Here is a 27,030-nt window from a genome sequence, read left to right on the forward strand (position 1 = left end):
TCTCTCTGTCAAATAAATAAACAAAATCTTTTTTTTAAAAAAAGAGACATCTTTCACTCTTATTTCATACCTGACCATAGCCATCGCAAATTCTCCCCGTCTCTCTCTCTCCCTGCCCACATGCACTCTGCATCTATCTCTCATTATGGGGGACTTATATTTTCAACTCTACTAATTTTGTTACTGTTTAAAAATTTAAATACATCTGGGGCGCCTGGGTGGCTCAGTGGGTTAAGCCGCTGCCTTTGGCTCAGGTCATGATCTCAGGGTCCTGGGATCAAGTCCCGCATCGGGCTCTCTGCTCAGCAGGAGACCTGCTTCTCTCTCTCTCTCTCTCTCTGCCTGCCTCTCCATCTGCCTGTGATATCTCTCTGTCAAATAAATAAATAAAATCTTCAAAAAAATTTAAATGCATCTAACTTTTGTAATCACAAATGTATTAAATCTATACAATTAGATTAGCTTTTAAGGAGGTATTCATCCTTCTACCATCATTATGAAAGAATGTTATGATATTAACTATAAGTGTACATATATTACCAAGAGAACCATTAGAAACTGAATTGAAGGTTTACTGTGATGCCTGGAGCTGATAATAAGGAATTGTATTACAGCTCAAATATCCTTCTCTCTGACACACAGTCTGATATATAACCAATCAAATAAGGTTGGCATAATCAGAAAGCCTGCAAAAACGTGTCCATCCTCTAGAATTTATATGGAAAGGAGAATCTATTCTACTATCAAGCAGCTTATTCATTAAAGGTAAATGAATACGACTGATTTAACCTAAGAGAGAAAACAGGACTTGAGAAGTAGACCATTCAAAAAACAAGTGAATTCTCAGAAGCTAGGGAGACACTTTGCTCAGAATGATTGATAGCCCTTTTTGAGATGAGAATGTGTGATTAACATGTGACTCCTGGTTGTATCTGCCAGATAGTGACTGACTCCTATCCCATCCTTGACTCTCACCCCATTCTCAGTGAGATTTAGAGATAGAGTAAGGCTCATATCCCAGTGACGTGGTGATGATGAGAGAGAAACAGGCTTAATGCCTTGCTTTATAGGTAACATCAGAATGTCCCCTTATCAATACAGATACATTAAATCAGAAGAACCAAAATATTATTAATCCATTGCAGGTCAAAAAGAGTATCAAGCTATGTGCAGGCTGCTTTTCCCCTCCTCTAGAATAAATGACGAGGCTCCGTAGCTCAGGGGTTAGAGCACTGGTCTCGTAGAATAAATGATGTGTCACTTGGCAGAATATCAATAACCCTAGCCCTATTCACTTTTGGATTTTAGAGATAATCTGCTGTTCAGCATGCATGGGTGAAAATAGGAATCTACTGACCTACTTCCCCACTGTACCCATCCCCCTTCCTGCCACAAATAGTCCTATAGAGAAGACAGGCTATCTTCCTACATATCCTTGATATCTTAATTTCCTTTTTCTATGTCCCCCAGCTGGCACCCAAGAGGTCAGGTACTTTGGTCAGCCCTGTTTCTCAAGGGTAGGCAAGTTCTTATTTTCCCCCACCTTGTTTCTGTGACAGCTTTTTGGCTTCCTCCATCATCATTGTTTTTATCTCTAAAGCCATGAGACAGTCTCAACCTTACTTCATTGATCTGATTCCTCTTGGTTTTTGATACCTGGCTTGGAACTGGAGCGAGAATTTCTGATGCCTCTGTTTGAACTCTTCCTCTGAATATTGACCCCATCCCAAGGGCTCTGTATTCTGTTCTCAGTCCCATTCTGCAAGTTTCTTAGTGTCCCTCTCAACACCTCCCCCTCTCCAAATATAGAGGTACTACCTAAAATCAGTTCTACTTCATTCTAAGCCTGATACAAAGCCAGCACTCAGTGGTAGTATATTCTAATCCTTCAGAGAGCAAACTCCAATTCTGAAAATCAACATCTCCAGTTCCTGTCTTTGAGTTCTGCATGGACTTTATATTTCTAACAGCCTACTGGATGCTTCCAACAAGATTTCTTGCAGGCAGTTTGAATTCAATATAACCCAAACTTAATATTTTTCACTTAGAACTTTGTCTTCTTTTGCACTTCTTACCTGATATTCCCATACCACCAAAAACAACAACAAAAAACCCACCTTGGTTTACTCTTATTCCAGAAGTAATAGATGGTAATTGTAAAAAAAAAAAAAAGTCAGATGAGCAAAAAGAAATAGAAACCATTTCTAAGACTACCATCCAGAGATAAACCACTTTATATTCCCTTATCTTAATTAATGTTATCACCATTTACCCAGTCACCCAAGCTAGAACTCTTGACTCCTGTTTCTCCCTTACATATCCCATTTGACAAATTTCTAAATCCCATCAGTATTACCTCTGAAACGTCTACTTTGCTCTCTATCCCCACTGCCACACTCTAGGCTCCTGCCTCTCTCACCTGAATTAATGCAATGGTCTCTCAACTGGTTTTCCTACCACCAATCTCCCCAGCTCACACCCATCTCCTACCATCACCTCTTCCAATTTTTCCACCATAATCTGCCACTAGAGCTGTTTTGAAATACACACCTAATTGTTTAATTCACCTGCTTGAAGACATTTTATAATTTGCCTGTTTGAAGACATTTTATAATTCTAGTGCCCACAAACGTCCATAGCTCATGGTGTCTTAGCTGGTGCTGTCATAACAAAATACTACAGACTGGAATTCTGAGCATGCCGAACATGCCAATATGGTTGGTTTCTGGTGAGAACTCTCTTCCCAGCTTGCAGAAGGCTGCCTTCTCATCACCACATCACTGGAATATGAGCCTTACTCTATCTCTCACTTGCCAGAGCAAGCTCTCTGGCATCTTTGTATCAAGACATTAATATCATAATGTGGCCCCTATCCTCATGACCTCATCTAAACCTAATTACCTTCCAAAGCTTCCATCTCCAAATACCATTACAACAGGGGTTAGAGCTTCAACATATGAACTTGGTGGTGGGGGGGACACAATTCAATCCATAGCACATGGTGTGACATCCAAGGGCTTTTACAACTAACTCTAAACCGCTTATTCTCTTTTCTTTTATTGCTCCATGTCCAGTCTGGGACTCCAAGAACACCACAAATAGTTCTCAAAAATATCATATACTTTCATAGCACTAGGCCTTTGCTGATGCCACTGTTTATTCTGCTCAGACAGCTTTTCCACCCTGACAAACTACCAAGCACTTCACATGTCCAGGCCAGATATCTCCTGTATTGTGAAGTCTGCTTGGACCATATCACTTTATACACACTTCTATCAAAGTCAAATTGTTTGGGTCCAATTATAGTTCTACCAGATTCTAAGTGTGTGAACTTAATGCAAGTCACTTAACTTCTTTGTGTGTCAGCAACCTCCTCTGTGAAGTGAAAATGATGGCACCAATTTCATAAGGTTGATGTGGGGATTGATGATTTACTATGTGCAAAGTTCTCAGAGAAATGCCTGGCACACAGTAAGCGTTCTATAAATGATTTGCTATTATTATTATATCATTTTAAGTAAAAACAAGTAGGATAAAAACCTTTATTCATAGGCTGTGAATGTAGGAAAATGGCTCCTCGATGGCACTCTGGTGAACCTGTACTATCCACGTTGGCCACATAGGCAAAGCTCAACTGCTGTTGGGCCCAAGTCTTGGCAGAACATCCTGTGATCCTCCCGGAACAGGGGAAGATAGAGTCTTGTGAGGAGTTGCCTCAAGGCTATTTCTTATCTGCCTTTCTACCCTGTGGGAGGCTCCTTATCTTGCAGGAGGCTACCAGTGAAGCAGTTTCTCACCCTCCTCCCTAGTTCCAATAAGGCATAAGAGCTTTCTACCTCCCTCCCCTTGGGTGTAGATACAGGCTATAAAACAGTCCAGCTACAGCCTAGAGTTGGCTCTTCAGCAACAGAGTGCCCCACCGCTCCTGTCACCTGTTATCTGGTCCCTTTAGTTCAGTGGTTTTCCTGTGGGGTAAAGGGACACGTGGAACTGACACCCGGCTGATCTTGCTTATCCTGTCTGTAAGTAATAACCTTTATGCATTTGGGTTCACTGTTTCCTTATTGAATGGATTTATGGAAGTCTGTGCTGCTGCTTATAGACTGCTTAATCTCTTGATAGTAAGCTCCTTGTGAGAAAGAGAAACTTTTCTATTGTGTTCGACACTGTATATCAAGTATCTGGCCTATAGTAAGTGCTCAATAAGTATTTGTTGAATTAAAAATACAGCAAACAGGGGTAAATATGTATTCAAGGTTACATAGTCAAGGATATATATCAAACCCATTATGGCAGGATCTTTGTAGGGAGCAATGGAAAGTATAGAGAACAAAAAAGAAAATAAAAAATAGTAAAATCAGTTTTTCTGAAAATAAATAAATTGGAAAAAAAAAGCTAAAAATTCACCCCCCAAAAAAAATAAATAAATAAATAAATAAATAAAATATTTTTAAAAATTTTAAAAAATAGTAAAATCAAAAAACGTAAAATAGAACAAGACAGGGGCATTATACTCATGAGGTTTAAAGTAAAACATGCATGTTACCTAGGAGGAAAACACCTTCTAGCTCTCTTATTATTCTTCCATTAATTTATATGAATATTTGATACCTTTACAAGCTGGACCTTATTTTCTCAAATGTAATATAAGGAGAAAGGCTAGATAAGCATCTTTGAAACTGTGTTCCAAAGAGCCCCAGTTTTTCTCCTAGGAGCTGCCTCATGGGTGATAATACCCTTTTATTCAAGGCAGTGGTACTTTTATGTGTTCTCTATGTTGGGCTTTCTCATAGAATTTGGTTTGAAGAAAATGGTTGGCAGCTAAAAATAAAACAAACCTGCAAAAAGCTGACATATAAAGCTGTAGCTCTGAAGTGTACATCAGGATGATTACAGTTACTAATACCATATTGAATACTGGGAATCTGCTAAGAGAGTAGATTCCAAGTGCTCTCAACACACACACACACACACACACACAGAGCGGTAAGTATGTGAGGAGAGGATGTTAATAATGCAGTAATCATTTCACTATGCATATGTGTATCAAATCATCATGTTGTACACTTTACATACAATTTTTACTTAAAACATAAAATTCCTAATTATAGATTAAGGCCAGGGAAGCTTGGTAGCTACAAACCCGGTAAAGGAGCAGTAGTTAGAATTTAGATAATGAAGCTCTTTGGTTTGAGGTTAGAAGGCAAGAATGGAAGATTTGCTGAAGACATACATAATCATAACTGAGAATTTTGTTTAGGACAATTGCTTTCATTTAAGACTCATGAATCCTGCTTTCTTATTTGGAGTCTGGGGAGGGTAAAGGAAAGGGTGGTCCTTGTGGATTCTTAAACCCCAAGTCACTCCTTGTACTTAAACAGATTGTTCATGCTACTATCTTCTTCAGCTTAAACAGAGGTCTTCTTAAAGTCTCTGTATTGGATTGTTACATATAGACCAGGTCCAGCCCCCAAATAACAAATTTAGCCAGTTCTAAGATTTAATTCCCCCCACATTTTAGTGTTTCTGCTACTGGGTACGTCATGCAATCAATGTGTACAATTAATGGGGTAGCACACTTATTGTTCCTTTGTATTAAATAAATGACAATTTGATGATGTCTTAGATCTGGGAAAATGCCATATTACCAACAGGAATAGTAAGCTGATAAATTTGAGCAAGAAATACTTGAGATGTGGTCAATCACCTCTTTAGTCTGAGTCTTACCAGTGGGGTTAAGCAATGATGGTGGATATCATCATTAATATGCCTACAAGATAAGATAAAATTCAAGCTACAAATCAGGGGCTATTTTCCCTTTTTTGAGAGTTGGCTTGTAAGTACACCACTGACAACTATTCTTTATTCTTCTTATGCTCAGAGCTTACTCAAGCCAGGCTATTTCATGCCTGGATACTGCCCCATGTGCTTTACTCTGTTTCTTAAATGTTGTCCACTGGAAAAATCTTGTCTACCCAATGTTTATCTCTTTCTGCTTTATGACACCATATATGTCACACATATATGCCTCTAAGTATATACTTGCCATACTGAATTGCAATGATTTGTTACATGTCTGCCTCCTTTATTGTAAATTCCTTGAGGGTGATGACTGTATCTTATTTACCTTTGTATCCCAGTACCTAGAACAGAGCCTGGTGTGTAATAGTACTCACTAAGTATTTAAAAATTGAATATATGCACTATTCCTTATGTTCCACATATGAGTGAAACTATATGATAACTCTTTCTCTGATTGACTTATTTCACTTAGCATAATCCATCCATGTCAATGTAAATGGTAGATAAAGTGCAGAGGACAATAAGGGAAGGGAGGGAAAACTGAAGGGGAAGAAATCAGAGAGGGAGACAAACCATAAGAGACTCTTGACTCCAAACCTCTGTTTCCTGGAGTCAGGAAGGTGGGTGAAGGGAGATGGGTTGGGGGGATGGGGTAACTCGGTGATGGACAATAAGGAGGGCATGTGATGTGATGAGCACTGGGTGCTGTATGCAACTAATGAATCATTGAACATTATATCAAAAACTAATGATGTACTATATGTTGGCTAATTGAATTAAGAAAATTGAATATATGAAGAAAATGCAAGAGAAAAAAAAAACAGTATACATGTTGTGAAGTGCCACAGCACCAAAAAATATCTCATACATCTTCCATTCCGTGCTGTCTATACCTTATCCAAACCCTCTAAACTCCTGGTAGACTGTCAACACTGAGTTTAACTGTTAATAAGAAGCTGATTTCATTTATGTAAGTTCTGTCTCCCCAGTCGACTAGAAGTTCATTAAAAGTGGGGAGCAAGTCTTCTTCAGCATATAGTTGTTGAGTTTTACATAAACTGTGTACTCCTACTCTTGGGTACAATTTGGTTTCCGAGAGTCTTCATTCAGGACACCTTTATTATTAATACTAGTAGCACTTTAAAAGGGAGAGAGATGGAAAGGCTCACAACAGTTACTTACTTAGGGCCCAGAATTTCTCCAGAGTTTATAGCAATCCTCAATACTAGACATCCAAAATGTTATTTTACAGTTATTTAAAAGAGAGGAATTGGGATGTTACTGGAAAACCCTGGGAACTAATTACTTCAAGATCACTTGAAACCTTAACTCATTAGAGTTTGAAAAATCTCCTAAGCTACTTAAACTCACTACTCGCATTATGTTACTCATGTTACTTGCTTCAATTGGATGTCTTAGATTTTGCTAGTAAGAGAAAACCTGAAGTTCATGCAAAAGATAGATTCCATTTACCATTTGCTTAAGGAAAAAAGATTAAGCATTTCCAATGGGCATCTCAGTACTCCATACTGTAGAGTGTTGTGAGACAGAGAGGGGAAAGATAGAAGCACAGCCACTGATCTCAGGAAAAGAATTCTCCACACCAGAATTACCAGTGTTTGCTGCCCAAACCGGTTATATCCCCCTTTTTTGGTTAGGCCCAGACTTTTCAACAGGATCATTCTGAGTCTTAAATAAGCAGAAATAAGGGGGTCTCATTGATCTTATTGGCATTGCTATTGTTATTACATAGAATTAGTGTCATTCTGATAAGGAAACGAAGATAACATTTTAGATGTCTTTTTAGAGTTTTAAATTAGAAGTTCCGGTCCAAAAATTAAGAAAAAGTCCCTTTTTAAACTGCACGATGTAAGCTGAGTCATTAGAAGAAATACAGATATATGAGATAAGAGAGATTCAGGGAAGGACAGTTTTCACAGGACTAGAAATAGTGTATTATATCTTATGAATCTATTATGTTTATTTGTAAATCTTATCCACATGTGTAAATTTAGTTTATTTTGTACGTATTAGCCAATTTTAAATTGTCAATCCCATTATTTCCTTAGTACCTAAAACATAGCAACCACTATTTTTAAAGAGTTTACTGCCTTGCCTATGGTATTATGCATATAACAGCCAGTCAGTGTAGCCACAATGGTCATAGGGAAGATAGAGAGACTCACCACTAGATCTTCACAACATGCGGTTGAAGAGTCTTTTCTCGAAAATCCTAGAAAAATATCCTCAGTTCCCACTTGCTGTTTGAATATTATCTCATACCTAAAAAAAAATAGTCAATGATACTGAGACTCAAAAGAAAGCAATTTTCTGTCCCAGAGCAAAAAAAAAAAGAAAGAAAAAAAAAACCCCAAAACTACAAACTTATGATGACATGTTATTACAAAAAAATAAAAGGACTAAATAAAGTGCTGACCATTTCTTTGAGCATGTAGCAGAATCCTAAAGGAATAGAAGTCCAGAAAATTCAGGTCAAAAAATACTTAACATGAAATATATATATATATATATATATATATATATATATACACACACACAATAAATATATATATATATATATATATATATATACACACACACACCCCTAATACTGTAAAGCAGGATTTATATTGTATCTACTTCTTTTTGAAAAATTAAGCTTAATTGTTTCAGAGCTATACAAATAAAATGGATTGAGGGAACTTCTAATAAGATTAAAGGCAAAAAGAAAAAAAAGGTTTTTTTTTTCCTGGAAAATGATGGCTCAGAAAAATAGTAGGCCCATAACCCAGAGTTTGATGGATAGATAGAAATCCTTGTCTGCTAAATTTGAGACACAGAGTAGAGTTAGAAAATCTAGGTGTAGTTCTTTTTCCGTCATTAACTGTGTGCCCTTGGTCAAATCACAAACTCATGGGGTTCTCTGCTTTCAGATTTGTAAAATTTATGGGAGAAAGGTAGGTTTGAATTCAGTGATTTCTACAATATTTTCTCCAGGTCTAAAAGTCTATAATAGAAACACTAGTAATGTGGTCAGCACAACAACATTGCAGTATTTAGAATCTAGGCCTATAGAATTCTTACTCCGATGAAAGATTTTCCTGGTATTTCACCTCACACAAGAAGATAATTCACAAATCTTTCTTTGCCCCCACATTTGGGTCCCTAGGGATAGAGTGGTTTACAGAAAGAAGCACCCAACCATAATGTACCCTATATCTTTTTAGACGGAATGAAGTGAGCAAACATTTACAGATGATCTTTACTCTTTAATTCTCCCCTAATGAAGAAACAGTAACTCTCTGGATAGGAAGACTAAAGAACTACCTTGAACTTCTGACCGCTTGCAAATAGGAAAGCCCAAGGATGGAAAAGGGATTTCTCTGAGTTTGAACAGGACTAACAATAAGTAGCTATTTGATATGGGGCACTTTTTTCTTAATAGACTATAACATTTACCTGATATTTACAAAGGTGAAGACAGGTTAAAGCAAAACAGAAAGGTATTGATCCATATGCCCATGACTCCCAAATGGATTTGCTCTAGCTGCTGCTCTTCTCTGCACCTCCAGATGTAATTTTCCAACTGTCTACTATATCCATTTGCCTGGATGTCCCAAAGGCACCTCAGAGTCCACACATCCAAAACCAAACTCATTGTTTTCCCTCTACCTTCATTCCCAGTCCCAGTTAATGGCCTCACTATTCATCCACTCACCCTAGTCAGTACCCTCAGCATCATTTCTGACGCTTTCTTGTCATTCATTATATCTAATCAGATAACATATGTTCCTTTAAGAATCTCTCAAAGGCCCTCATACTTCTCCCCCAGGCCAGTGACTTAGCTCAGGTCCTTATTACTTTTTATTTGGCCACTTGTGATTTTTTTTGTGAGCAGCCTATCCCCCTTTTTTCCCAATTTCCTCTTTACCCACTGGGACATTTTGAAATGTACTCATGTAAGATAGAAAATAAAGATTAAAAAAAATCTTATAATTTTCTTCATATCCTGACTGGAGTTCTTATTCATTTAAAACTTTCATGGATGTTCTTTCTACAGAACATCAAACATCAGGATGAGAAGTGAAAGTTTACTCAAATTTGGAACTTGCCACATACGGATGTTTGACATTCATTAGACAATATGATGAATGAGTGGCTTACTTCATACCTTTCATCGGATGTGTGGGCATTGTATAAACATAACCTGAGATTTACTCTTCATTTTTAAGGTACACACAGAAATGTTTTAAAATCCCCTTTGATCTTTTTTATGAGGTTTATGGGGTTTTTTGACATTGTTTATTTGAAAGCTGGATACATTTTTCCAGTTAATTATCTGCAGTCTCCCACTGCTTCTATTTTCAGAATTGATGTAGAGGACAGAAAGAGAGGGTTGGGTTTAAAAAAAAAAAACAAACTTGGACACAATTTTATTGTAAGAATTAGATAAGTTGTCAGATCACTTACCATAGAAGTCCTCAAGAATTCATAAAATACATTATTCTCTTACACCGTACACAAACATAAAATACATTGTAATTTAGTAAGTACTGCCTTGGTTTTTCAAGTTATTCTAAATACTCAATCAATATTTTATTTTAGAATACATTTATTTAAAGCTTAGTGTATTTAACCATTAATTTCAGTTATGAGTGTGAACACACTTTCAATTCCTTGAAACTGTAGGTGATTTATTTCATCAGAGTGAAGGGCTATTCATGATAATAATCCTAAATTTCATATTTACAGTTCATATTCATAATTCCTATTGAATAAGCTACAAAGTGAGGCTTCAAGACCTCTTGCAAAATATGTTAAACATAATCCTAAAATCACTAGTAAATAGGTCCAGGTAATAATAGATAATTGGAGAGAGAACACAGCCTTTTACCACAATTGTGGAGCATTGAATAATTAAAAGCAGGTCTTTGACACATAAACATGGTAAAATAATTTAGCTTGTATGAATGCTTGTAACTTAATGGGTTTTCTTTCCCAGTGTTAGATCCACATTAAACAACTAGCCAATAGTAAATATAAATTTGTAATGGAAATGACTGTATTTTTCAGTTTTTGCTTGATAATAACTGAAAGGAAGGTATTATATTTCATTATTTGTTTCTGCTTCAGAAGGAAAAAAAATCATCATTTACACATGCCTTCTGTGTGTCACCATAGTTTTATCTTTCATGTGGTAGAAGTTATTTTATGAATCTTGTCAAAAATAGAATGATATCAGATGACACATCTACCTTAAGCCCCAAACACATTCCTGGCCTCATCTGACTTACTCTGGTATTTCTCTAACATCCCACATGTCCTCATGCTCTGCTCCCTCTGGAACCTCTTCTGGATTCCAGATATCCTCGCCATTTTCATCACTGCTTTGAGGGATGACTGTGGAGAAAGGGAAGATAAAGCTGAGGCTGTTTCTATTCTTCATGCTCAGTTTGGGATCATCGAAGTAAAACATGTTCTATTTGTAATCACTAGTTTGTGTTTTGGTCCAAACAAGCTAATTTAGTAAAAAAAAAAATGTAGAACTTTTGAATCAATCCACAAACAGTACATTGTAAAATTGTAATAACAGTCATAAAAAATTTGGAAACAACATGTAAGCAAAAAGAAGAAAAAAATCATCTGTAATCCAATGATCGCATTCTGGTCTGTATGTGTACATACAACATATAATATGTAATATAACATACATATGTTAGTATATGTTATATGCATATATTATGTATATATGTATATAATGTGTATATGTATATAATATATGCATGTACACATATGTATGTATATATACATATATAATATACATATACACATTATATACATATATACATTATACATTATACATTTATACATACATATGTATAATGTATATATGTATATAATGTGTATATGTATATTATATATGTATATATACATACATATGTGTACATGCATATATTATATACATATATATGTATAATATACATATATATGTATATATATACATATGTGTATATATAATATATACACATTATATGTATAATGTATATATGTATATAATGTGTATATGTATATTATATATGTATAATGTATATATATACACGGAATATATATAGAAATGTATATATATACATTATATATACATATACATATGTGTATGTATATGTGCATGTATACATGTATATGTATATGTATACATGTATATATACATATATATGTACGTATATACATATACATACTTATGTATGTACTTATGTACATATATACATATACGTACATATATACATATATATGTATGTATATATAATGTATATATGTATATAATGTATATATGTATATATAATGTATATATGTATATATTTATATATAATATATAATATATGTATATATTATAACATATATATTACATAATATAACATGTAATATAACATATAATACATACTCTGTATGTGAAAGAACATTTTATATGAAACATATTATATATAACCTACATATGTAAAGAAATATTACACATTTTTTTTCAGAAACATCAATAGGATCTTATGTCCAACATTTACATAAAAGAACCAATCAAACATACAATAATTTGATCCGGGGAGCCAATGCCTTATTTTGCTTTGTGTATTACTATCTAAAAACTTTGATACCTGTGTCATGAAAGCATGACATAATTCTTAGAAAACATCAGTTACAGAAACTGAAAACAGGGGCACCTGGGTGGCTCAGTGGGTTAAGCCTTCGGCTCAGGTCATGATCTCAGGGTCCTGGGATCGAGCCCTGCATCGGGCTCTCTGCTCAGTGGAGAGCCTGCTTCTCCCTCTCTCTCTGGCTGCCTTTCTGCCTACTTGTGATCTCTGTCAAATAAATAAATGAAATCTTAAAAAAAAAAAAAGAAACTGAAAACAGTGGATACAATGATCATTTTTTTTATTGAAAAAAAAAAAAGATTTTATTTGGGGCACCTGGGTGGCTCAACTGGTTAAGCAACTAACAGCCTTCGGCTCAGGTCATGATCCTGGAGTCCTGGGATCGAGTCCCAAGTTGGGCTCCCTGCTCAGCAGGGAGTCTGCTTCTTCCGCTGACCCTCTCCCCTCTCATGCTCTCTCTTTCTCTCTCACTCTCTCTCTCTCAAATAAATAAATAAAATATTTTTAAAAAGAGGAAGGGGAGGTGAACCATGAGAGACTATGGACTCTGAAAAACAGTCTGAGGGGTTTGAAGTGGCGGGGGGGTGGGAGGTTGGGGTACCAGGTGGTGGGTATTATAGAGGGCACGGCTTGCGTGGAGCACTGGGTGTGGTGAAAAAATAATGAATAATGTTTTTCTGAAAATAAATAAATTGGAAAAAAAATTTAAAAAAATAAAATAAAATAAAAAGAGATTTTGTTTATTTGACAGAGAGAGATTGAGAGAAAAAGAGCGCAAGCAGAGGTAGCAGCAGGAAGAGGCAGAGGGAGAAGCAGACTCCCTACTGAGCAGCAAGCCCAAAGCAGGACTCTTTCTCAGAACCCTGAGATCATGACCTAAGCTGAAGGCAGACACTTAACCCACTGCTTCACCCCGGTGCCCCAGTGATAATTTTTTAATCTAGTATTTTCCTCATGTAGATGTGAGCCTCAAAGAAAATCTCTAGCACTTGTCCTTTGTGCAGGACTAAGCATATACCTGGGTTCTTATGTGTCATCTTTAAATATTTAAAAGCAAATGAGGCATGGAAAAGCCCAGCCTTACATTTGTTCCAACATTAGGTGCAGAACATTATTTCAAGCTCTCCTTTCAAGCATCCCCAGAAATGCACCTGATTACCAGGTTTTCAATACTGCCAACTCTTTTGTAATTGTCTGCTTCTGTCTAGCATGAGCTTTGTAAAGCCTACTTACAGATTTCATATAAAATAGTTTGCATATGATTCATTTTTCTCAGAATTTAGAGGATATTAGACATACACTATCAGAAATTCAGGCTGCATAGAAACACATCAAAATTTGAACTAGCCTTCCAACATCTCTTGAATGAGGCGAAGAGACTCTTGAGTATGTAGGGGATAATAACTGAAATTTTAAAATCATCACCTCAGACCTCATTTTAGCCATTATTTTAAACATTTTCCAGATAAAATCTTTAACAATCAGCTAAATTGATGAAGGAACTTCACTTCCTTTCCCTGTTCACCCTCTGGTAACTGTCATCATGACAGAATTAAAGCTTTCTATATTTTTGAAGATGTATAAAATGCTCAACTCTGTGAAAATGTATGGGCCAAAATGGTGGGGAAAATCTCCCCCAAATATTTATTCTAGTTTATAGAAGCCGTGACTATATACATCGCCTCATGGGCTTTAATTTATAAGCATTTTGATATAAGATAAAATTGTGTAGCTATTTATTGTGTTCTCCAAAAGACTATTAACTCGATGGGAGCAGAGACCTTTCTATTTTGATCTTCCTCATAGCTCCAGAGATGTTACTACTACCTGGTACACAACAGGCTTTTAATAAATATTTGTTGAATGAATTAATGAATTCTGTAAAATTGCCAGAATATAGCAGGGTAGAAGATGAAGAAACTAATCATTTTGGTAACTAGACCTTAAGTAATAAAAAGTTGTTTAACCACACATGACTTTCTTGGTTTTACTTCTCAGGAAATATATCAAAAAGTGAACGTCAATAATTCAAGGCAAATTAATTTCCATTAATATAAAAATGACTTACCTATAACAGTAGAATTAAAAAAGCATCTTTATATGTAAACGACTGTTCATCATTTCTGCAATTATCTGAGTTCATCTTTGACAAACTCTAGTGTTAGTATTACTCTCCTTATACTTTTGCTCCCAGAGAAAAGATTTTACTGATTATACTGATCTATATGCTTTGTTAAATAACTTACCTTGGAGCTCTTCTGTTCTTGGTGGTCCAATATTCCCAGGACCCATGGCTCCAAGGACAGATGAACAGTTTGGCTTGGAGAAAAGAAAAAAGGCCCAACAAGTAATTATTACTTGTGTAACCTTTATGACTGGTAATGCTTTGAATTTGATAAGCTTTCCATATAAAATTTCATAGAGCTTCTCATTTAATCATCATTGTTATATAACAAAGCGACAGATGCCAAGTATTATTTAGAACGTGTTTTCCTTTTTCTTTCAAAAAGTATTTAGTTTAATAGGCCGAAAGGCAAAACTGATCTTTGATCAGACAAAATCCCCAGTTCCAGCCCAGTGAATTGTGTATCCCTGCGGATAGCGGAACGAACCACAGTCATCTCTTTGAAGGTCAGAACCAAGTATTAGTAAAAAGCATCAACACTTTTGGGTTTCGGCAGTGTCTTGCCAGAGTTAGATGGGGGATGGAAAAGGATGGGAAAGTTTCATAGAAACAAAAACAAACCACTAAATAGAGTCTTAAGTATTTAGATATCAAAGGACTCATTCGAAACTCCTGCTAACTGATTTTACTTTTTTTCCTCTGGGGACCTGAAACACTTTCTAGTCACTCCACCTCATGACACTGAACTAATGGATTTAAACAGAACCCCCAAATTAAGAGTGTCAAATACACGCCGAACCACTTCAGTCATCATGCAAGTTCATTTTGCCATCCCCTGTGCAAGCAAACACACCGTCATAGGACCGCCCCTCTATTCACCAGTACAAGAACAATTTTCCTTTTTTCAACTAAGCATGATACATATTACACTATCAGAATAGTGGCAACCACCTCATTGGTCCCTCTCCGGGGTCTTTTGATAATTTAAGAAATCCCAATATTTTCCTAAATGTTCTTGCTGATGCCAGACTCTGAAGCTCCAGTTTACTCCATTGCTGACAGTCAAAACTGTTCTCTCCCTGGATCCTGGCAAACTAGCACATGAGGCTCTCTTTTCTCAGGCCCCTGCCTGGATCTCCCAAGACTTCAGGTATGTACAGAAGTTACAATGTCCTGTTTGGGCAAGAGGAATAGTGTTTGTCCTTGAAAGCTGGTGGAAAAACTCACCTGTGTCTTTATTATGCTAAACTATTCCAACAGCTATAAATCAGAAATTAATCTGTAACATCTCAATGGCTTCTAAGACAGTAACCATTCCTTTCCAAAAGGTGCTTCAAAAGTGCAGTATCTCTGGTTAAGGTGTTACAGTTTTATGTGGAAATCCCAAGATGGTACTCTACATTTTTTTTTCGTTTTAATCACTAAGGTCATATAAACTAGTAGTGCTTTCCTTAAGTTATTAATCATCAGAATACTAATAGTCAATCAGTGCAAAGCATTTCTTGGAACATGAGGGCTTCTTGTTTTGTGGAGTGACTCCTTCCAAGGAAAATTAAAATCCATGGAAAGGAAAACTTGAACATTCCTAACAAAAATTGGTATGCCCTCCCTGCATAGTGATGATTGGATCAGTGAAGGAGGGTCTCAGTTTATTAACTTAATGAAAATAAATGATTAAAATCAAATTTCAAGTGGAATGAAAAATGAGGATAATAAAAATATTAAAAACCATCTTGCAAATGTTTTCCATGAAAATATCATTTCAGCCTTTACCATGGAGCCACATCCCATTATCTGAGAAATTTATCTTTGTAGTTCTTGCCACTTTGCAATAGGTAAGAGAGTTAGAACAACTTGGTTAAGGTGTCTGTGGAGTGGTGAACCTTATTTCCCACAGGTCTTAAGATTCCCATGTGAGTTTAAAAAACACTATCTTCCTAATCTCCCAGATTCTTAGCAATTCATGGTAGAGATGGTGTAAATAAGCCAACGTGTATACAACAGTTCTAATGTTGTTTTCAGAGAGTATTTTCAAAAACAGATCACTCTTGTGATCATTCCACAGTTCCCAAGATTAATACATGTTAAAAAATGAAAAACAATTTCTCTCCTGGAAAATTTAAGAGTTCATTGGAAACATTAATTATTCCCCACTGTTCTTATGCTCCAATTCTATATCCTCTAATGATATCTGTACTCCAGTGTCTGAGTGACCAATTACCTCAAAATTGCTGGTAACCTAGATATACAGAATCATACATCATTACAGTAATTTTCCTCTATGAATTGTACAATTTGATAAAATTATCCTCGTCTATTCTCATAATCACTCATCTTTCTCCTAGAATCACCTCTAGAAGCAAATAAACAACTCCATATGTAAAGGCCAAAGAGAACAGGCTTTGTTACCAGGGAAAATCTTTCATCTTTGAATCTGTCCCAGTTACAAGGTCCACTCACCTTTCTTCAAGATTGCTGTTTCTCAAATATTTAATATGCTTTTTGCATAAGACATAATCCTACCCTTCCCAGGATGTATCCTTCTACTTCAGCTTAAGGTAACGAAAATATACTTGCCTTCCCAACTTCATTGATACCTTGCTCCTAAATTTTTCTCCAGTGTCCTGTGTGTTGTATATATTCAATGCTACCATTAATGTCCTGATTTTTGTTTGGCCTCTACTAACTTTTCCCTGACTACCACTTCTTGGATTCTGGCTCCAAGCTGATTCAGTTTCCATCCAAAAATTTTATTCCCATTGCACATCTTCCTTGATTCTGTGCCTTCCACCTAAACTCTTCCTGGAGGGTGGAAGTTCCATCCAGTGTTGATCTGAGCCACTGAATTTGCTGCCTATTCAGATTATATTTGTTTTTCCACACAATGGCAGAAAAGAATTTGGGGGGAGGAGCAGACTGCTAGCATGCTCACTGGAGATGGTTTATTCATGGAAAATTGGGCATAATAACAACTTCACTAAGATCATGTAAAGCAAATTGATATATTCTGTTATTGTGTGAGATTTCTGGCCCAAATTTTGTTTGCCTTCATGTAGACAGTCTGACAGCTGAGGTTTGCTGATACCTAAGGAGCAGGAGAATGGAGAGCAGGGGCTACATAGAAGTATTTTGATTATTCTGGGAATATGGGCAGTGACTGAAGGTCAGTTTATGGAACTATCCTACCCAAAATGAAGCCCACCTTGCTGCAGCAAGCCTCCCTGGGGCTGCCTGCCATGATCCCAAACACTATCCAACAAATTAGATTTCACAGCTATGTGTGAGCATATACCCAGAAGTCAATTTTAGTAAGCTAAAACTATAGTAGTTTATCCCATTATATGGGTCAAGTTGTTCTCTGTTCTGTTGTCATTTGTGGACAAATTTTCAAAAATTAAGGGAGCTGGTTGATGGGGGCCTAATTAACACTGTCTCATGGAAATTATTTGTTTTATAGAAATACTGTCTAGGCTTAAAAATCCAAGTTACCACTCTCTGCAATGGTTGTCAAGCATTCTTTGGCCATAAATATAAATGACAAACATTTTGAAATGTGGCTATTGCTACCATAATTACAGAACTATTTTCCTAGTGAGTGTTCAGGTAATTTAGAAAAAAGATAATTATGTTCGCTAGGAATGAACCAGAGGTGATACTCTCATGTATAACGACTCCTGCAACCTCCTGTTGGATGACACAACATTGCTCCCACAGCAAGGTTGGAACAAGTTGTTCAAATACAGTTTAACAATTTAGCGTAAATAGAACTAATTCATCTGTAAGTATACAACCACCTGTCCAGGCTCAAAATCATCCTCTTCTTCGGGATAAAGTAGCTTAGAGAGGGCTTGCAGAGCTGAAACTGAAGAAATGGTTTCAATTTCCATATTTTCATATTCTAGATTTTCAGTTTCCATATTTTCGGTTTCCACATTTTCAGATTCCATATTTTCAGAATCCATGTTCTGAGGAAGAAGATAATAAGAAAGAGATATTTTGGTTTTCTGTTTCATTGAAGACCGAAGATTAAATTTTTAGTCAGCCCTTGATGATGCCTAGCATTATACCACCACCTGAGAATTCTAGTGCGTTGGTTCGTTGGCTTTAGTGAAGAGTTCACACAAAATAAATGAACTGTTTTATGGTTATCATAGTGATACTATATATGTATATAACGAAAATTTTAGGAAATAACACATTAAAAACGTAAATAAGATCACCACGACTTATAATCCTACCAGCCTTTAAATTACTGGGTAATTTAAAGGGTAATTTAAATTACCCTTTAAATCCTTATAGGGGCACCTGGGTGGCTCAGTGAGTTAAAGCCTCTGCCTTCGGCTCAGGTCATGATCCCAGGGTCCTGGGATGGAGAATCAGGCTTTCTGCTCAGCAGGGAGCCTGCTTCCCTTCCTCTCTCTCTGCCTGCCTCTCTGCCTACTTGTGATCTCTGTCTGTCAAGTAAATAAATAATATCTTTTAAAAAATAATCCTTATAGTCACATTTAGGGTAGGAATTCAGGGTCCTTAAACATCTTGGAAATGTCACAGACTTTAATGAATAACCTGCATAAAGCTTATTGCGAATGATTTGGGCATAAATATAATGGGAATCTTTTCTACATCTCTGCTCATATTTTTCAAATGTACTTTTATAAAACTAACTCACGGAAAACACTTCTTTAGTGCTGTTATTAAATGATCCACTAAAATTTCTGCATTGTGCCTAGAACAGTAATACAAAGGGATTCTCAAATGTGTGCTCATACAAAATCACCTGTCAAAATCAATCTGCATGCAGATGGTATTTTACAAACCTTCTGTTTTATTATGTTTTACTATTATTTTGACTTTCTTTTTTAAATGGAAAACTGATCTTAATGCTTATTTAAGATGTCAAGGGTATGAAACACGTGTGAAATAGCCTTGTATGTCTAGCGTAGAGGCAGTATATCAGAGTGGTTTAGAGTAAGGTCTCCAGAGTCATGCTGCCTAGATATGTATCTATCATTTACTTTCCAGCACTGTGACATTAGGCACATCATTTAAACTCTATACACCCCATCCTCCTTACCTGTAAAATAGGAATAATCATAGTGCTACCTCATAGGGTTGTTACAAGGATTGAGTAGCTTCACACATGTCAAAAAGCTTAGAACTCTGCCTCGCACACATTCTAACCATTGTAAGCACTCAACATATGTTAGCTATTATTGGTCCTTTAAAAATTTAATTTTGCTGGGCATGAATATCACTTCTAATAATGTCAAATAAGTTAATGATAAAACTCATTACATTGGAAACTCATTAAATTGGAAAAGGTGAAATAAATGGTGATAAAACAATCTTCTCTCACAGTATGGTCTGGTAGTCTGCTATGGAAATGAATAATTGACACATATTAAATTAAACAAAGAGGCTCTTGTTTATATTTCAAAAGTTCTAGTTGATTATGTGTTCATTAAATATTTACTGAACATTAAAAACAAAAAGTTTATTGACACATTTTCTACCTTTGACAACAAAAGGGGAAAAGGATTCAGGTCTCAGATGCAGTGATATGAACAGTATTTCGAGTTGAGATTGCACAAACAATGAGGTTTTATAAAGCAAATATAGCGAAACTGTTTTATTATTCCAGCATTTCCACGCCTTACAAAATTGTTGTGATGGCCTTATTATTATTTTTTTAAAGATTTTATTTATTTATTTGACAGATAGATTACAAGCAGGCAGAGAGGCAGGCAGAGAGAGGAAGGGAAGCAGGCTCCCCGCTGAGCAGAGAGCCCCATGCGGGGCTCGATCCCAGGATCCTGGGATCATGACCTGAGCCAAAGGCAGAGGCTTTAACCCACTGAGCCACCCAGGTGCCCTTGTGATGGCGTTATTATTAATAGCAATGTAGGTGAGAGAGTTTGCTAAAATATGAAAAACTGCATAAAATTATCATTATTATTTGGCACATACATTGTTCCTGCATACACAGACACTTGATGATGAGCCTTGTGAGAGCTTAATGGTGGGCCGGTGAGAGGGGAATAAACTGGAACCGGTAAAGCAAACCCAGAAGAAGGGTATTCAGAAGTTCCAAATACCGGGTCTGAGGTAGCAATCAGAACTCCTATTCATTTATTTTCATCTGCTTGGCAGGGACATGGCAGCAGTTTGGGGATATGAGCAGTGTTTCAGGGCAGAAAGATTGAATAAGTATGGTTGTAGGGAGGTCTGTTTAGGTGGAACAGAACCCTGGCCCATAGGTGGGGATAGAGGAGGCAGGGTCTGACTCTTGAGGATCTTTGAGGAGCTGGCAGCTAGACGAAGGTTCAGAATAGGGCAGGGCTCAACATCACCGCAGGAAAAGAATTCTAGGTACCAAATCATAGGCTTTCTCATGTTACTCTGGGCAGCTACGTTATGAAGTGAGTCTGTCGTTCAGTGAGCTACAGTGGATACTGGATTTAGGGAAAGCAGATTTATTCTAAATCCCTACCAGTTGGGAAGTAGCTCTGACCTGGCTCTCTGGTGAGAGGCAGGGCAGTGTGGACAGTGGGAAGCCATCCCTTTAAGCCGAGAGTCTCAAAAACCAGAGCTGGCATAGAGTCAGCAGTTTATGAATACTGAATGAAGCATGATTAAACTCACACGGCTATTGTATTTCAAAGTAGTCACCTTAGAAGGTTATACGCTGATGTAAATTATGCTATCAGTGTTCAAAATATTTTGGAATTGCCTTCATATGTATCACCAAGAAAACAGGTATCATTATGGTATCACTCAGCTTGATTATACAACAGATTTGTCTCCAAGTGATTTCTAGATGTATCAAGATATCACATCTATTTTCAAAATATGAAGATTTGCTGCTTTAAGATTTAAAAAAATGTGCTACAGGCCTCAAGGCAATTCTAAGAGTATTTTCAAAGGTAATTTAAGCCATAGCAACAGCAAGTGGATAGACTCCCAAAGTGACTGCTTTCAAAGGATGCCCCTTCTTGGGATGTATGTTTGAGTATATAACAAATCATTCACAATAATTTTTAGTAACACTCTATATATCTCAAGCACATTAGGACTTAGACTTCTTAAATTCCAAATTAGGCTGGCATAAAATGGCACGGATTCATATGTAGCTAAATGGGTGTAGAGATGTCATAATGAAATTGGCACTCTAGCAAAAATATTTTTACTATATCAACTGTAATAACCTGCAAACACAAAATAAGAGATCAAAATATGCTTGTTGATATATTTTGAGAATGAATCACCAGTACTTTGTGAATAACTAAATAGTTCAAAGGATCAAGAGAAAAACAGTGATGTGAATTTTTGGAAAAAAATAGTCTAAATTTAATAGAAATACAGATTCTGCCACCTTTTTTAGAAGTCTAAAAATTAACAATAGTTTATTAAGCTTTGTTGAAAACATTTATTTGGCAGAAACAGATCAACTGGACAAACTAAAGCAAGATGCCTTTTTACAGTGTTATTTATTTGAGGGATATCTTTCACCTGGAAATTTGACATGCATTAGTTTCCTCTTAAGCCTGGCAATCAAGGTCCTTTAAGATATCACCCCAACCTAATTTTGCCACTTCTTACTTATTCTTCTACATGCAATCTGTGTTCTGTTAAAAATTGAACTTCTTATTAAACATACCCTGTGGGGCGCCTGGGTGGCTCAGTTGGTTACGTGTCCGGGTCTTGAGTTCGGCTCAGGTCATGATCCCAAGGTTGTGGGATTTGCTTTGGAATTCTTTCTCCTTCTTCCTCTGCCCTTCCCCACTCCCCAAGTAAAATCTTAAAAAAAGAACTTATGATCTCCTGCCTTTATACCTAATGTATACTTCCTTTTGCCTACTCAGTGTAGTGTAGTGATTTTAAAAAAAAAAAAAAAAAGGAAGAAGAGGAAGGAGAAGATTCTAGAGTGCCACTGCCTGAATCTGGTATTACCATTTAAATAGGCCAAGAATAAATTGAAATTCAGAAAATTTAAGTAATTTCATTAAAAACAAAATATATTGCTAAATCGATTTGAGATTTGGTTCTTAGAAAATAAATTTTCCACAAGTGAAACCATATGATAATTGACTCTCTCTGCTTGACTTATTTCACCCAGCATAATCTCCTCCAGTTTTTGATACAAAAGTTGGGTATTCATCCTTTATGATGGAGGCATAATACTCCATTGTATATATGGACCATAAGGAGAGGAGAAGTGAGTTGGGGGTAAACGGAGCGGGAGATGAACCATGAGAGACTGTGGACTCTGAGAAACAAGCTGAGGGTTTTGGAGGGGAGGGGTGGGGGGTTGGGAGGGCCTGGTGGTGGTTATTAAGGAGGGCACATATTGCATGGAGCACTGTGTGTGGTGCATAAACACTGAATCTTGGAACACTGAAAAAATAAAATTAAAAAAAATTTAAAGAAAAGATAAAGAAAATAAATTTTCTGTGCCCTTTGCTTTCATTTCTCTCACTCTCCTTTGCTAGGCAAATTCCAAAGGCAACATTTTCCAGATAGAGCTTATGATTTGCCCACATCAACTTCAATCCTTACAGCCTTCATACATAAAGGTGTGATTGGGAGAATCTCTCTTCATACCAGCCACAAAAAGCTAAAAAGACAGACACTTCAGAAACAGCTCATTACGGAAACAGAGAAACCAGTTAGGGACTAAGCAAGCTCAACCAGTATGAGTCCAGACCCCTGGCGCTGAAACAGCATCAGAGATTAAGTCAGACTCTGGTTATGAGGGCTGGGGTTGTGCCTTCTTTTTCATTTGCTTCCACCCACAGTGTCTGTAGGTATGGCTCTTTGACTTGAACTAATTGGAGAAAATCTAGGTGAAATTAGTGAAAACCCTGAATTACAGACTATTCAAAAGGAAATATTTTATTAATTCAAGTATATATAGTAAATAAAACCAGGGTCATAAAGAATTGCCATATAATATCCTTTGGGAACTTGTTTGATAGGTAAACACATACCCCTATGTAAAGCACTGTTTACAGCTGGATGATTTCAAATTATTCAAAATTGATTTACTCTCTTAAGTATATTTGGCATTTCTTCTGCAACTTTATTTACATAGTTCTTATTTGGCAATTCCTGTATTAAAATCTTCTGAAAACACAAAAGTTTTCTTCTGAAAACAGAGATGCTGTTTAGCATCTCTGCCTATGTCTGAATTAAATTACAGTATACTGGCTATTTTTTTTTTTACATTTTTGACATCTATGCACATCAATGATTAGTAAAAATAATTCATTTTGACTTTTTCTTTATAATATGAAGAATGATTGCCTTTTTTAGAAATGTCATAAAATGTACCAAATCTTAAGTAACTATGAGGACTTAACAGGGTTTTCTTACAAATTTAAAATGTATTCAATAGAAGATGATTTTTGGAAATACCTGGAATATTTCATATATGACCTTCTTTTGATTTAATACTTCCTCTATTATTCTTCATTTTAGACAGACTTAATACACTTGGCAGTAATCTTTCTCACATTCTCATATTCCGCCCCTATCTAAAAAGGAGCTGAGACAGCAAATTTTCCTTCAGTACTTTGAAATTTTCTCCCTAAGTCAAAAGGCTTGTTTGTTTAATTTCTTTGGGAAACAGTCTCTGTTCTGAATTCTTGTCACAATAGGAAGCTCTGAGAAGAAATGATCCCTAACTCTCTGATCAAATTCTGTTCTCTCCTCATACACAGATTTTATTTTTTTGACACTGTTTCTTACCTTTTAACAGGTATAGTCCCACGACATAGAATACTCAATCTCTGATCAACTGTTGGTGAGTAGCAGCCTCGCTGAGGTTAAGTACAAGTAGTCTTTGCACACGACGCTTTAGCCCACTCAAGCATAGTCTGACTGCTTCTCCATCCTCAACGGATCTGACCAACGGCCGTTGGAACCCTCAGGCCACAGTGTTCACATTCTGGCACACAGGATATTGTCCACGCAGAAAGTGGCACCGGCCATTTTTTTTTCAGTTTGAACAACGTTATACCCCTTAAAAAATAAATATCTATGTAGATATCTATCTACATAGATAGACATATATGTACATATCTACGTAGATATATATACGTATATCTACGTAGATATCTATCTATATCTATATCTATATCTATATCTATATCTATATCCCAGCCAAGGCACTCTGGGTAGATCATGCCTGTACGTGTAAAACAAAAGGAACAGTGGGTGCCTTGGAGCGCCCAGATCTACCTATAAGGAGACAGTTTTCACTCTCAAATTAATGTTAAAACCGTAAGTGTCTGTGAGTTGACACAGGCATTGTGAAGCCTTCGTGTGTTCATTTTGGCCTTTAGACGGTCAAACAGCATTTATTCCCGGCATGGTAAAATTGACCCATCTCTCACATCCTGCATAGAGTGAGTTTTGTTATAGCTGCCTCCTGCTACTAGTGTCCAGGGAAGGAAAACTTAGGGAAAAGGTCTGTACTCTTTGCGACTTGTGGCTTTTTTGGGGTAGCTTTCAGAGTCGTAACTACTCTAGAGTTCACCCTAGTTTTCCCGATAGCCAGGGCATTTGGGGACCCTTTCTTTCCCCTTTCTAAGGTTCAGGTTTCCTCACCTGGGTCAGTTTTCGGGTCGCTGGCTGGGCTCCGAAAATAGACAGCTGAGAGCGCTGCGTCTCTCTGTTGCCTAGGTAACAGTTTTGTTGCCCCCTCCACCCACCACCTCCGGGTTCCCGCTTGACTTTCCTGGCCAATCACAGAAGAGTTTCCTTTGAAACAGCCCCAGAATCAACCAATCCGATCGCGTGCCAGTCAGGGTCAATGGCCGCCCTCTCTAGTTAACTAGGTGGACCCCAGTTAAGTGTCTGACTCAGTTAGCGTCACTCCAGCAGTACCCAGTCCGCTGTGGAGGACGGTTTTTTTTTTTTTTTCTTTTCCTGCTCGGATTAGGCCGAGGCCCGCCTCTCTGGCTGCAAGACAGTCTTGGAGGTCCTATCCATTTACTTTGGGTCTGTGACTGCAAGCGGCGGAGGCAGCGGCAGGCACCAAGGTAAGTTTGTGGGGATTTCGTTTGTCCCAGTCCTCTGCAGGCTCGCTCATTACGCTTTTCCCTCACGTGAATTCCAAACCGGACAATTCCTCCCGTGGACCTGGGACAACCGGGATGGAAGGATAGGCTCGGTGGCTAGGGGATTGAGGTTTTGCTGTAGCTCTGCACGCGCTCCCCACGCCCCCTCCCCACCCCGCGACAGAGACACGTTTTGTGTGATTCCTTCCCGGCTCAGCGTGTGTGTCTTTTTATACCCACGCGCGCAGTTAAGGCGGTATGGTGCTTCTTTTCCTCAGCCCAGCTTGTGTGTGGGGGGAGGGGGCGTGTAGGGTAGGTTAGTATCGCGCTTTTCCTTAGCTCGTCGTGTGTGTTTGTGTGTGTGTGTGTGTGTGTGTGTGTGTGTGCGCGCGCGCGCGCTCGCGCGAGTGGTGGGATCGTGCTTTTCTTGGCTCAACGTGTGTGTGTGTGTGTGTGCACGCGCGCGTGCTCGCGTGAGGGGTGTGTTTGTGTGTAAGGTGGGGTCGCGCTTCTTTTCCACGGCTCAGTGTTTGTGTGTGTGTGTGTAGGGTGGGATCTCACTTCTTTTTCTCTGCGGTGGGCAAGACTTCTGGGCCCAAACCCTTGGGGGGAGCATCCCTGCAGCCGCCAGACCTACAGCCCACTCCCAGTAACATAGAGGACCTAGTGCCCTTCTTTTCCCGCCTTAGAGTGGAGAAACGCTGATGCGCTGCCGGCTTGCCACTGCTTGTCAATCTGAGTGTCTTCACTTCACGTAGAGGTACAGTTGTGACACTGGTTTCCCGTGAATTCCATGGTTTGGTTTTAAACAAAAGGAGGGAAAAGGGAGATGGCTTAATAAGCATTTGGAGTTTTCAGAAGTGATTAGTTTTGTTGGATAGTGGAGCCCCTAATTCATTATTTGAGTGTTGTAAGCAAAGAGAGATAGGATGGCTTTAATGGATGGTTACTTTTGATTATTCACGGATTGGAATTCGATTAATGAGTTAACTAAAGTGCTGTCCTTCTTTTGGCTGTCATGTTTTTCTAGCTTCCACCTTTTCTGGTGAAGCGACGGTCAAGCTTGAATAATTTGTCCATTCTACTTGTTATTACCACAGCAAACAAAAGAAATATTTAAGTTATTGCCTAGAAGTAAAGTTACTGGCTTTTTGGCCAAATTAATTATACCACAATATCCCTTATGACTATAGATGATTAGGGTTTAAGTGTTTTAAGTTTTTCTATTTCTCTAGAAATTTGTGGAACTTTTCTATATGCTATTCTCTTTCTTTCTTTGAAGATTTTATTTATTTATTCATTTGACAGAGCTAGAGAGCACAAGCAGGGGGAGCAGTAGAAGTAGAGGGAGAAGCAGGCTTCCCGCTGCGCAGGGATCAGAGACAGGGCTCCGTGCAGG

General features: G+C 37.4%; 2 protein-coding genes across 6 annotated transcripts in view; one reads left to right on the forward strand and one right to left on the reverse strand.

Moving 5' to 3' along the window:
- The window catches only part of DNAAF6 (dynein axonemal assembly factor 6), a 38,050-nt gene extending 12,820 nt beyond the window's left edge, over positions 1-25,230 (reverse strand). The window contains exons 1-5 of the mRNA XM_044235244.1: positions 25,180-25,230; positions 18,366-18,536; positions 14,693-14,765; positions 11,097-11,202; positions 7,989-8,085 (exon numbers count right to left, since the gene is read on the reverse strand). Of these exons, the coding sequence (XP_044091179.1) occupies positions 7,989-8,085; positions 11,097-11,202; positions 14,693-14,765; positions 18,366-18,533 (444 nt within the window). The 5' untranslated portion in view covers positions 18,534-18,536; positions 25,180-25,230. The remainder of the gene's footprint in view (positions 1-7,988; positions 8,086-11,096; positions 11,203-14,692; positions 14,766-18,365; positions 18,537-25,179) is intronic.
- A 162-nt stretch (positions 25,231-25,392) lies between these two features.
- The window catches only part of NUP62CL (nucleoporin 62 C-terminal like), an 88,445-nt gene continuing 86,807 nt past the window's right edge, over positions 25,393-27,030 (forward strand). For 4 of the 5 annotated variants that reach the window (XM_044235345.1, XM_044235347.1, XM_044235348.1 and 1 more), the window contains exon 1: positions 25,393-25,613. The gene's annotated coding sequence lies outside the window, so the exon portion shown is untranslated. Of the gene's footprint in view, positions 25,614-26,324; positions 26,392-27,030 lie in introns of those variants that run through there. The other variant, XM_044235346.1, reaches the window with a different exon arrangement.

This window comes from Neovison vison, chromosome X, assembly GCF_020171115.1.
Source record: "Neovison vison isolate M4711 chromosome X, ASM_NN_V1, whole genome shotgun sequence".
NCBI lineage: Eukaryota > Metazoa > Chordata > Mammalia > Carnivora > Mustelidae > Neogale > Neogale vison.